General features: G+C 39.9%; 1 protein-coding gene across 1 annotated transcript in view; it reads right to left on the reverse strand.

Moving 5' to 3' along the window:
- Positions 1 to 13499, reverse strand: part of polrmt (polymerase (RNA) mitochondrial (DNA directed)) — a 40997-nt gene that overhangs the window by 26134 nt on the left and 1364 nt on the right. The window contains 6 exon segments of the mRNA XM_018667276.2: positions 1618 to 1788; positions 2289 to 2456; positions 4397 to 4546; positions 7143 to 7329; positions 11864 to 11997; positions 12495 to 13363. Coding sequence (XP_018522792.1) covers positions 1618 to 1788; positions 2289 to 2456; positions 4397 to 4546; positions 7143 to 7329; positions 11864 to 11997; positions 12495 to 13363 — 1679 coding nt within the window.

Below are 13499 nucleotides of genomic sequence, written 5' to 3' on the forward strand. Positions count from 1 at the left end.
CTTTCTCAATTAATAGACTGTTTAGTCTATAAAATGTGAAACATCCTGGTCTCTCGAAGTCAAAGGCGCAGGCATGCAACTGTCTTGTTTTGTCAAAACTCAAATATATTCAGCTTACAGAGATATACAACACAGAGAAAAGCAGAACATTTCATATTTGAGAGTCTGAAAACATATAAAACATTAATTGGTTCAGGAGAGAACACTGTAATACTATCTCATTAGCATGAATGAGTTAGAAGATAAACTTGAACGGGTATAAACTATGGTAGTGAACAGCACAGCATCCAGCATGTACTCACAGTGCAACAGCATTAAACCCCATAAAAAACTCTTTAAACTTAAGGTATGTGATAAAAGTCTATATGAATAAGATTGACCTGAAGTTAGAGGTAGTTTGGTCAAACATTTATGGTGCTTACCTTTCAAAATATATGCATGAAAAACTAAATGAGTAAACTGAGAACTCGGACTAACGATTGATGTCAAAACAACACCATAAAAAATGCCATAATAGGCAGAAATTTAACTACAAATGCGCCATGTAAAATAACTTACATAAAACAAACACCTTAACTAACGTGTAGTCTAACTAGCTACTGGAATATAATGAGCAAGAGCTCATTATAGTCTTGATGACATTAGCGTTTTACCCAGCGTACCAGAACCATCAACACTAGTGGAACACTGAGTCAGTGATACTGGCTGTGAAATTCCACTGAGGAAACACAGTGCTTCATTTCACTTAAAAAAATAATGAACATCATGTCAGTGAGCTGGAGATCAAGGTCTGTACAAAGATTTCATCACCTGTCAATTGGTAATTATGTCTTACACCTTAGAAGATAAAAATTATTTTTATATTTTACTGCTGATGTTGAGGACCTGCCATTATTTCTCTAACACTATTTAAACCTAAATGTTCAAAAATAATAAAGAGCAGGGCTGTGATGTTAATGGACTGCTCAGTCTGATGCAATATGTTGGTGTTGTGACTGTTGAGACTTCAGAGTAAAACAACTGAGTCATTCAGTGTGGTTTCTAGGACAAAAATACAAAAACAGTGCTTTGGAATTAAACCTGCCACATTTGTGGACAAAAACAGAAGGTATCATCTCAGCTCAACAACTACTGCACTGCTCAAGATTTTAAACAAAATTTGTAGGGAATTGTTTGATTCTGCGCAACAGAATCAAGAGCTATGTGTTGTGTTTTCACATGTAAGTAGAGCTGTAACAATTGCACTGTCCTTCAGCTGGCACCACAATTGCAGGCTACACAGCATCTGCTGTGTGGTAAAATATATATATATATATATATATGTCTTCAACTTGTATAGCTACAATGCTGCATATCTTTTTTTTCTCCTTTATTACAGCATCAAGTTATCTGAGAAATGAGAATGACATACAAAAAGGTTGTTATATGTATAAGGCATACACCAAGAGAGAAGTCTTCCCCTCTTTTCTGACAAATTTCTATCACTTTGGATACACAATACATGCAAAAAATTAAAGTATACACAATATACACAACAAGCAAAAAGTACACTTGAAAAGTGGGCATGAAGAAAGACATCTGCAGCATCGCTGAACAAGTAAGTTGCCATTTCTCTACCTTGGTATCTTTGGCTAGCAGTTCTGTGTAAGCGCTGTAAATGTTGGCCAACTTCTCCACCGTCTGATTCTGATGTTTCTGTTTCACAGAGTACTTGGTGTAGACCCTGTTGCCCAGATCTCCGCCTAAAATCTTCAGTGACTCTCCACTGGGAGGCAGGTTGGCAACACTCTGGACAAGAACGGGACACAGTTTGAAAGGTCAAACAGGTGAAAACAGCTGTGAAAGGGTGTCTTTTGTCAGATCTTGCTTAGTTTAATAAAAAAGCAGCACTTCAGTCAGAGGGGAAATCAAAGTGAAAATGGTCGTTTCAGAAATCACATCATACGCTGTGAATTTGTCTACGTAGGAAGCAAAGGTGTCTGATCAAAAGCATGCTCCCCTTTGCTGCCAAAGATAAAACCTAATGCTTTTTCAGTTGTTGTCACTGTCAGCCTCTTGATTTGTGTTTTGTGGTTTCCCAGGCTGGTCTGGTCGTATTTCACAACAACAATGTCGAGAAAACAAAGGAGTGGCAACAGTGACATCACCACACATCTTTTCTCATGTTGTAGTAAAATAAAGCTGTCGTCAATCAAATGTCTGTGACTCAAACACACACAAGTCTTTGTTAAATCCTAGATTTCTGGCATTTCATGGAAGCATAGGCTGGGCTATGTGGGTTGTATTACCTGTATCATGATGTCAACATACTCCTTATCCTCTAGCAGACAGAGGTAGGGATAAAGGTTAAGCTTGTAGTCCTTGGTGTTGGTGTTTGCCATGATTATCTTGTTCTCCCTCAGGGCCTGGAGGAGGACCTTCTGCCACTGAGCCCACTGCTCTGCCAGCAGCTCCCTCTGAAACAAAAACACATTTGTAAGTCATCCCTCTCATGACCGTGACTGACAGCACCAAACCCAAAAAGAAAGTGTCAAATAAAATGACAAATGCGGCAGAAATCTTTGTTTATTACACGATGCGTGATCCAAATAGAAAGTCATCATAAATTGTGAAGCAGCAGAGAGGGCCACCTCTCACTGGACACAAGTTATTGTGCAACATGACCATGAATTCCATTTGATGTTTAGGCTCGGTTAGGCCCGATACCTCAGATGACAGGGAGAAAACAGACATAAAACAACTGGGCCACATACTTATTCATCTAAGAATACGACAGGATGTAAAATGTATCCTACCTTCCCCAGAGTCTTGGCCTAGTGGATGGGTTTGCAGTTTGAATGCATACAGTTTATCAATTAATAATCATTTGTCAGATTAAAACAACAGTTGGACAACTGCCCCTTTAATAACAAAAAACCTGAATCATATTTTTTGTATTTTAGCGCTGCTTCACAGAGAGTGTCACTGATTTAAATCATCCATCAAATGAAGTGGCTAAAGACTAGAATTACTCTTTGCAGCTCACTAATTTTTAGGCTAGCACTGCATCTGTATTGGGTGTGACTTCCATCCATTACAATAAAACTAATAAAAGAAGAATTTTTGCTGTGATGAAAGTTATTTTATTTATCATTATAAATGATAAGACTATATTCTTTGGTCTAATGTATAAAGTCTTAATAGATTTGATAAACCTTCACAAAGCAAATGAAGGGGGAGACACGAGTATCTTGTAGCCATATTGATTTTTCATTTTCAATCAGACTTCCGTCTTAACAACTACTGTTCTGTGCTCTCAGGTGTTTTGAATCCAGAAGAAAATCTGTTTTTAAGCCCGCAGTAAGGACCGGTACTTGTATTTTCCAATGCACTTGCACGTTTATTAATTTTATTATTCATAAAAGACAGTTGTATGAAATATACACGTGTCTGTGGAGGTACTGTTGTATATGGTGGTTCTGTGCATGCGTGTGTATGTGTTAGTTCTTCAACTGAAGAGTTTCACTCAGTCTGACTGAAGCAGAGACACAGTCTGGATTTCGGATGGAGAGGTGACTCTGCGTTGTCTCCAGAGGCCTCCATTACAATACATTATTATTCTGCCCTGCCTGTCTGTAAATGCTTCCTGACCACCAGGGACTCTCAGCCTGCTCGCTTCCCACGTAGCCCATCTGCAGAGGCAGACGAGCCAGGCTGGACTGTAAATGCCAGAGTTGGAAAGAAGGCACACCACAGGAATATTATGTTTCTTCCTATAACCTGTCAGACCTAAATGCATATTATTACAAAGTTTAGACCAAAAAGAGAGAAACTTAACTCATCGGAGACAATGAGTACACATGGATGTGAAGTATTTTAAATCTAAATAAATCACCACATTTAAATGGTTGTCTATTAGTATAATTGCTTCAAACAAAGCAGACTACAGCCAAGATGATATGCACCCACAACAGTCTGTATCTTACATTGTGTGCCAGCATGTTGGGCTTTGTGGGCTATCTGCAGGCATTTTTTGCAGTTTAAAGGGACAAAACTACAGCACAAAACAGGAACATAACTGATGTTCTTCCGGCACAGCATTGTTTTCCCTCTAACAGGAGGCAATAGTGTCTGTAGGAAACGCTCTATTTTTCTTGAAAACACTGCGAAGACACTACGGTAGATACAGGGTATCAATTTCACAATATGCTGATGTTTAAAAATACTATATCTTTTACATTTTAGGATAAAAAGGTTGGACATAGATTTTAACACTACCATCTATTATTAACAACTAAATCCTCTCCATGTCATAACACCCCATAGTTTTACATTTGAGTTGTTTTTGCATCGCAGACCTATAAATCTGATGTCTGTACTGTGAGGACAAAGAGAGGCAACAGGTTGGTTTGTTTACCATTTTGGCCATGTTTTCGGTGACTGGCTTGGCAGCCTCCACAGAGTCGATAGTGACAGTGCAGGCCTGCTCCATGCTGAGCTGATGCTTGAAACGCTCCTGGAGCTCCGCCTGAGTGAAGTCCAGTTTGGGGTAGCGGTGGTCTGCCCTCTAAAACACATAAACAAGAGAGACAGAGAGAGATAGAGAGAAAGACTACTTAATACTGTAGAATGGTAAGATACCTTTTTCCATTGGTCTTAACCTATTAAGACAGCAAGACCGACAGACCCTGTGTATCCACTTGATTGCTAGAAATTGCTAGTACGTGACCTGGGGATGTGCGCGATTTACCAAATTGCATTATCAAATCCTATCAAATCCCTCGATCCCCAGAACACTGTGATCTTCTAAAGTCCTGAGATACATTGCTGAGTGAGTAGGCTTAGTGAATGAATTTCTAACAATCTTCTAACAATGTTATGCTTCTCTTAAAATCATCCCAGAACAAAGTGATTTGCACTGGCCAAGTTATTTAGTAAGCAGACACTGGTAAATTTCCACCAAACAGAAACAAAATGTGCTTTAAAAGTTAATTCCTGTTTAAAAACACAGTGACCTTGCCAACACAATAAGACCATTGGATTTTATCTGTACACATCATAGACAGGTTGTACGCATGGGTGGATGCAGTACAGCTTTACGAACATTTATTAGCTCATAGACAGCAGACAAGAAACAACAGACTGTAAATTAGGCCTCAGAGAGACGGAGGATGGACAGCAGCCAAAGCAAGGCTTAAGGTAGTGTGGCACATAAATTGCTCACCAGACAGTTCTTGTAAAATATTACAACTTTTGAAGAATAAATGGGCAAAGAAGCTAACACCTCATTATCCATAGACAAGGATGGAATCAATAGATAGCTGCTGTAAAAAATGTGCTGGCTTGGTACAAACTTGCAGCTTCTGGTGTAAAAGTAACAAATAAAAAGCTCCACAAAAAGGACTATGTTGCACTATTATTAAAATAAAGCTGTGTGATTTTATTTGAATACTTCATGAAACTGAATGAATTCAGATTTCTTAACCTACAAAAAGCTTTTGTTCTTTAGTGAGCGTACTCTGCCAGGCCCACAGTCCTTTCACTGGGGAGATAAGCAAGGTTTGGACCAAGAGAGTGAGAAGCATTTAGTGCTCAGCATCGGGTAAGCAATATTAGAACTATATCAATCAAATGGGCACACATATAGGCCAGTGTCCAGATGAAAAAATAATCAAATGAGAGAATACGAGACAATCTCTGATGACAAGTTGAAACTAGATCAAACTGCATTTTGTACGATCTACAGCTTCATCAAAATTCCCTCTCAAATCAACAAACAATATTCTAATTAGATTGTGCTTCTACTCTCAATGCTGATTCAAAATCTCCAGAGACCACCCAGTCTGCTTCTCTATTATCTAGTGGACCAATTATTTGGCCAGCCTCTCAGTCATTAAATCAACCTGCCAAAAAGTCGGATAACCGACTAGTTAGTCAGCCTTGCAAATACAATCAGAAGCAGCAGCGGTGGAGCAGTCACATTTGACCTGTTTGTGGCATAGCTTCACATACACTCTTAAGATAAAAATACATGACCAGCTGATAGCTACCATCACACTCACAGGCCAACATTACATTAAAGAGGACGAAATATATGTCACTCAGATGAAGATCAAAGTGAATATGGTGCAAGGGCTGAGGCTAAAAATACTGCAATTGTACAAAAAGCTGTTAATGAATCATGTGAGAATCAGGAGGGGAAGGGAGGTGGGAAAAAGTGAGGAGAGGTGAGAGGAGGAGAGGCAAGGAAAGCAGAGGACCCATTAGAAAGCAGAGTTGGCGCACTATAAATAGGCCAGTGCCTGTCTGGCTGTGAAGGGGTGACAATCAAATCTTTCGTAGTCACGCTGGAGCCTTCTGACAGCTTTCCAAGCTTTCTGCTGCTTCGACTGGCAAAACATACACAACACTCAGCCTTAAAAATAACTCTTATCTGTATTTATAGTCACACATTATCACTTTTTTATCATAAAGCCTCACTCTGTGTTTAAATAAACTCTCTTAACTAATTATCATAAAGATTTTTAACACTGCTTTTAGATTGAAAATCCATTCTTTGAGAAATTGGTAATGGGAAAATGGCTTTTAATATATCATACCCTTAAAGTATAACTGTGTATACGGCTGATTATACCAAAAATGCAGTCTGCTGTCTCAACATAAGCAAGTCATCCACTGACATTAGTTTAAGATCATTCAAAGCACAAAGGTCAGCCAATAACACTGAAATTATGGTTAACTCAGCTATCATGATGTCAGTGGAGTGGAGTGGTCATCTTCTTTGCTATGGCCCCAACCAGCAAATATCCTGATGATAAGGCATAAAGTGTTTTTTTTAATAATTATACAAACTTAAGTCCCTTAAAGCTAATCCATCTCTGAATGCTCCAAAATAACTTTGGTGTACCACCACAAGGATTACAACCAGATCCTGTGGTCATAAAACTCAAATTCCATAGTATCAAAAAACACAGTGGGGAAAAAGCAATGCTGGTCACGGAAGTCTTCACAGTCTATGATGTGCACTTTAAAATAACACAAATTTACATCAAGTGTCTTATTTGAAATATCAATGTACCTTATACAACCTCAGCAAACATTAGAAAAACATTGTATTGTGCTGTATGTCTTGCCAGTCTTAAGAATCATGTTGCCTGTGGTACCTTTGTGTAGAAGTCCTGAATAAGCGATGAATAACACTGGTTCGTGGTCATGTTGTGGTGCGGCTGGTAGTTGGGGTGGATGACACGTATGGCCTTCAGCACCATGTCTCTCTCATCTTGTCGAAACACACACTGGCTGAACAGATCGTCCACAGACAGACCGTCCTCCTCCATCTGACTCAGGCACCTGGAAGCAGAGAGACATACAGTCAGTGGATCAGGATTTTAGTGTGTCATGTACTCAACACTCAGGTGCTTAATGTATTGTGCCATGTGATACCTGCACAAGGTAAAACAAAGCATAAAAGGCCAATCCTGTCTTATTAATCTCTGACAGGAACATGAGTGTGTAACAACTATGGCTAAAAGAACTGAAAAAACAGTAACTATTGAAATATATGTATCAGTCCACCAGATTAGATTAAGCAACCAATCCTCTGTCAGAAAGTAATTACAATATCTCTCGTTTCCATTAGGTTCACTAGATGCTTATTCAGGTATAATGTTCATAATACCAGCCCATCAGATGACACAAGAGGTAGATTTTCATTTATCTGGAAGATTATATATATTATGATGGAACAGACTTTGGCGTCTTCTGATCAGAAGATCAGAGTTCACAACCTTCTGACCTGTCGTTTGATGTGGGAATGGGACTCAGATAATCATCTAACTTTCTGGGTCTCTGATTAATTAAAATGAGGAAAAAATACTCCCCTGTATGCGGGATCATTGTATCTGTGTCTCCTCTACCCTGATCAACAATTGTAGAATATCAATTTAAGTATTTGCATTGACAGGCTTATCTGTCAGACTCAGAGTACGAGTTTGATCCAGAGGCAGATGGGCACTGACGACATCAGTGAAATGTTTATTTAAACAGAATCTCCTAGAGAGAGCACAGTCTCCATGACTGGACTGCAGAATGTAGATAACGCCGATGTGCAATCAGTCCCTGGAATACAAATGAGAGGTGTAATAACATGATTATTCCATAACTCAGTTTAATACTTAAGAGGGGCAGTGAATGAATATTTTCAGTCTGGTGGCTCTTTATTCTTCTGAGATTACTGTGATCCAGGGGCTAAAGTGATAAATATTGTGCATATTATTCAAATGAATATTGGTATGTAATGTTATCAAGCTATACATTAATGTATTTTACTCCATAAATTAGGGCCTTTAAAGGATATATGCAAAACAATGAGGGGGAGCAAAAACAAAAAGGCTGGGTATTATAAATAATATACTAATAAATTATATGAATAAAATGTCTGGCAACAGAAAGTAAGAAACTATATAATTTACAGTGTATTTCACACACTACTTCATAGCATGTTGGCTTAATTGGAAGACTGAATGTCACCAAATTACTGTATGCTATTTGTATGACCTACAGTGTACACTATGCAGCATGTTTTATATGTGTGAGTACAGATATTGTATCTCTACAGGGAGGAAAGCTTGTTAGTGTCATGCACACTTTGTGGTCTAAAGCCCCTGATCAACACAGAGCGAGGAGCTGAAAGACCATGTTGGGTTGCACTGCACCCCAGAGGTTAACAACAGAACTACATGGGCTAAGCCAAAAGATAGAAGTGAGGAAAACCCATTTATCATCGCCCAGAGAGGATGAGAGAGCTCTGCTTCACCCTGCACATCTTTTCCTCAAGACAATTATAAATAACAGCACGCTAATTATCATCAGGAGGAAACCCTGGCTCAGTAACTTCCATCAACGTAATGAAAACAGGAGTAAGCAGGGCTCTACAAATGAATGTATGATTGAATAAAACAAAAGAGGCACTATAATACAAGACATAAATCATATTGTTTAAAGGTATGCAGTGTTTGGAAATATTTCTACAGTAAGCCAAAGAGGTCAAATTTTTGAGTATTTTCACTCATGCCTCTGAGTCCCTTGTGATGCAATGTGCAATTCTGGTCTGAGTAAATGAGAGAGCCTTGAACAAAGAGAGGATTAGTCTGGGTGCTAGCAGTGTGGTCCAGACGAACAAAGAGGGCAGAGAGGTTGAAAGATAGAGCATAATCAGCCTGGTGACTGTCCTGCTGCACCCTAGGGAGCAAAGAGCTCTAGAGGACACAGCACTTACAAAGGGAAAACTTAAAGGGATAAGTGTGCATGAGTCAGTGTGTGTATATGTGTGTGTGACAGAGAGAGAGAGACAGAGGAGAGGGGAACGGATTGGTACGTTGAGGGCAAGGATGCTGCAGGGGAGACTTCAGAGGCAAGTGAGATATCAGGAGAGTACGGCAGTCGGGCCATAATAAGAGACTACAAAGGGAGACTACAAAGTAAAGCAAAGAACTGGCAGCAGACTATAAACAAACTGAGTGACAGAGAAAATGATGATAGCGAGGAAGGGAAGAGGAAAGAGATGCTGCTTGTCCAGAGACTGAGCAGGAGTGCACCACTGCAGAGCAGTAATGTCATATGAGCATCAGCTTACAGAGATCGATGGACCAACCAGACACCTACCACTAACCCTACTGCCCTGCCACCTGTCCTGCTATTGGATCATGCTGCATAGGCTGATGTCCCCAAGGTCCAAGAGGAAAGTATGTGTGTATCTCTGTGTGTGTGTGTGTGTGTGTGTGTGTGTGTGTGGTTTGTGCAACAGTACTTAGTGTGTCTAAGGCTAGTGAAGCTCTCAAAACAACAGAAGTGACATGGGAGGGGAAATTATGACATCTCATCATTTTACTTCAAAATCATGTTGTAGAATTGGGCTATTCTGCATTGTGTCATTATAAACTAGGTGTGTCCAAAATCACAGGCTGACCTTAATCAAAGGACATAGCCTATTAAGGTCAACCCTTGAGGACTGAGGGTTGTGGGCTGAACCTGTGCTCTATTTCCAGCTGAGGGGGTATAATTTTATATTTACAGTTATGGTTACCTAGTAAATTACATTTATGGATTTAAAAAGTGTTAACAAGGACCATCTGAATACATCTGGGATTTTGGGATTCTGAGGTCCACAAGGGAAACACCACTCGTGTACTCCAAATTCAGGCAAAAAAGACCATATTTCTTGCCTGCTATCAGAAAAGCCAACGGTCACTTCGCCCTGTAATTTTTCCCACTATGCTAGGTCCAGACTAATGTCAGGCCCCTCAGAAGAAAAAAAAAAAAGAAAATTCAATATGAGCTCTGCCACTGCCTGGGCAGCAGGCTAATTGATTGCTTTGGCTGCCATCAAACAGGCACACACACTCTGACACATGTAGTCATGTGTCAAGGCTGTGAGCTGCGCCCAGCAGGGTTACATGTGTTAAATGTCATGTAATAAATCTGTGTGCGTCAGCGTGGCGCAGTGAGTACCATAACAATGCAATTAATAATATTTAACAGTAATTTGTCAGGATGACCTAGTTACTGTGGAGACACAACTGGGCTACTAGTCGTTGAGGACGTCCTTGACAAATACAATACAGTGCATTGTCAGTAAGATCATGCTGTCTTGTAACAATTTAATTGGCCTTGTGAAAGGAACAATTAGTGATATAGAGGTTTCCACAGTTACATTTCTTAAGACACTAACGTGTGATGCTGGGTTGCTGAGGAAACAATATCAGCAACTAAGGCGAGTAAAAAGACTCTCACTAGGGCATTTTTAAGTCACGGTGCTCCATAATCCCCATATGACAACAGTACTAAAAAAAACATTCAACCTAAACTGCTACACTACAGACACAAGGTGTCATTAGTGAGGCTTTAATTAAAAAACTCAACAAAGAAAAACACCACGCAATAAATAGTATAGAAACAATTGCTGGGTTATTTGCATAATAGGAAAGGAGCATACATGAATGAGAAGCCTTGATTTAGGGGTGAGATCTGAAATAACAGGGTATTATGAGTTTATGATGAAGTCAACTCCCACACACTAGTGACAGTGCTGTTGAGCTGATACACACTACCTGTTGCATCATGGGTGCCACTGAGATGTGACATTTTTGTGGTTGAAAACTTAGATGCTGCAGTATATATTACTTTCATATGTAGTGAAATGCTATCCAAACACTGTGCAGTAATCAGTTTGAATATTAGCATGTGTATGATGTTTGAGCATGGACATAGAAATATCAGTATGTGGAAAATACACAATGTGAGGCTATGCACGCCAATAATGGTGATAATTTTCACAATCAGCTTTTTCTTTCATCTCTGAGAAACATTTTTACACCACGTTGGTAACCCGGGTAGTTGGGAGCCAACCTATAATGTCAAGTCCAGTGCACAAGTAATTGTCAACCCTAGCACTAGTTAAATTACTGTAGGATGCTGTGATAAAATAGATATTTGACATCAGTAAAACATAACAAGAAACAAATGGAGCCTATGCTGTTATTTATTGGCAACTATCAGATGGTACATTATCTTACAGAAACACCACGCGACCTCTTTGACTGATTATATTAGGATTGAAAAAGGTCAAAAATTGTGACACTCATAGCTAGAGTCATAAAGAAAAAGTCAGAGCAAAAAGGATGTTAAGAAAGTTGTTACAGATGATGTTTGAAAAAAAATGTGAGGATAGCATGACACCTGCTGGTAAGTCTGTGCACCACCGCCCTGCCCTCTTTAGTCTCTACACCCCTCTTGTTAAATAACAAATTATACCAAACAAATGTGTTATCACAAGCACAGCTCTTCATGGTCCTTGTTCACATGTGGTGTGTATGTGTGCACATACCTTGTGATGACTTTTGGAGAGCAGCTGTCACTGCGGCCCATACACTCCAGAGCAGCACAGTAGGATCCCAGATTTGGCTTCAGACCAGCCTCTTCTAACAGAATAAACATGCGGCCAATCTGATTTAATGTACCCTACGAACAGAGAGACATGCAAGAGCCTTTAAACTTTGCTTCCAAGAACACTTTATGCCAGTGTTTACTCCACTGCCAATCTATGACCAGTCGTCTGGATGTGACCTTATCTTGTTATTTCTAATATGAATACTGGTACTTACACATTCTCCAACAGTTGTTGTCATTCATGAGACTGTCCCAAAGAATGCTTACAATTTTAACAATGTAAGTAATGTTGAAAATTCTGTAATTGGCCTGTTATCTTTCACCAGGTATTTTGAAATGTCCTTAAAACATTTACATACCAGGGTGATCACAGACCATCAAAGAAACATTTTAACATGTAACAGCAGGAAAATCACAGGTGTAAATAATAAAATCAGTGATGGCTGAATTTCATTGAGCTGTTTCATTTTCAGGGTAATGGTATTATGCATGCTGGGTCACTAGTACATTGTCATGGTTAAATGGCTAAATCCACAAAAGGCTCAGTGTTGAAACACTTTTGAACTCACTTTCTTGGCCCACACCCTCATCATGATGTTGTAGACATCTGTGTTTAGATGTTTACGTCGACTCAACACTCTGTGCTGGCTGAGCAGGAAATTGTTGGCCCTGTCAATGTCCCCCACGAACACACACGCCTCCAGGTAGGAGCGGATGCTCAGCTGGATGTCCCCACATGCAGTTCTTTCACTGCCTGCCTGTGGGTGCTCTGGTTTACTAGAAGAGGCCCACTGGCTCACCTGCTGACTAAGCCTCTTCTCCAACTCCTCTATCTTGGCCAGCTCCTGAGGACTGTCCTGAGCATCACTAACAGTCTGCTTTTGTTTCCTGCTTTCACTGAGACGCTGATTTCTAGAGTCCTTCAACTTTCCTTTAGAGACTTTATGTGGTATGGCTGCTGCAGCAGTAGCAGCAGTGGAAGTAGCTGTTGAGGAAGCTGCAGCACGAATTTCATCGGCTAATGTCACACGACTCCTCGTCTCAATCAAAGGTACAGTCATTTTAGCTTTGGTAGATATAGTCTTTTGTGTTGTGCACGGGAGCATCTTAGAGCTGCTTTTGCTCCCTTTAGATTTGGCTGTTGGTTTCTCCTTGAAAGTTTTCTGAACTTTCTGCTGGAGATGCTGCTGTCTCTTAAGTTTGTTTTTCTTCTCCTCAGTTAATTTTTCCATCCAGCGGCTGGGCTGAGATTTAGAGGCTCCTTTAGCAACAGTCTTTCCTGTTTTAGGAATGTCGGTTTTCTCCTGAGGCGTGCTTTTGGGACCCCTACTGGATGAAACCCCTCTTCCAGAAGAGGGGGCTTTAACAAACTGCACCTTAGCATGTTTGACGTCTAGAACGACGTCACTTTGGAGCTGCTGGATCCTGGCCTCAAGCACTGAGAGGGAGAAATAATAAAGACATCTAATGTGAGCAAACAAAATCATTGACCAGCAGTAATATACTGAAATACAGAGCAGAACTACAAGCTATGGGACACTAACATCTCACAAGCTGGTAGTATAAAAATCTAT

The sequence above is a fragment of the Lates calcarifer genome, linkage group LG17, assembly GCF_001640805.2.
Source record: "Lates calcarifer isolate ASB-BC8 linkage group LG17, TLL_Latcal_v3, whole genome shotgun sequence".
In the NCBI taxonomy this organism is placed as follows: domain Eukaryota; kingdom Metazoa; phylum Chordata; class Actinopteri; family Centropomidae; genus Lates; species Lates calcarifer.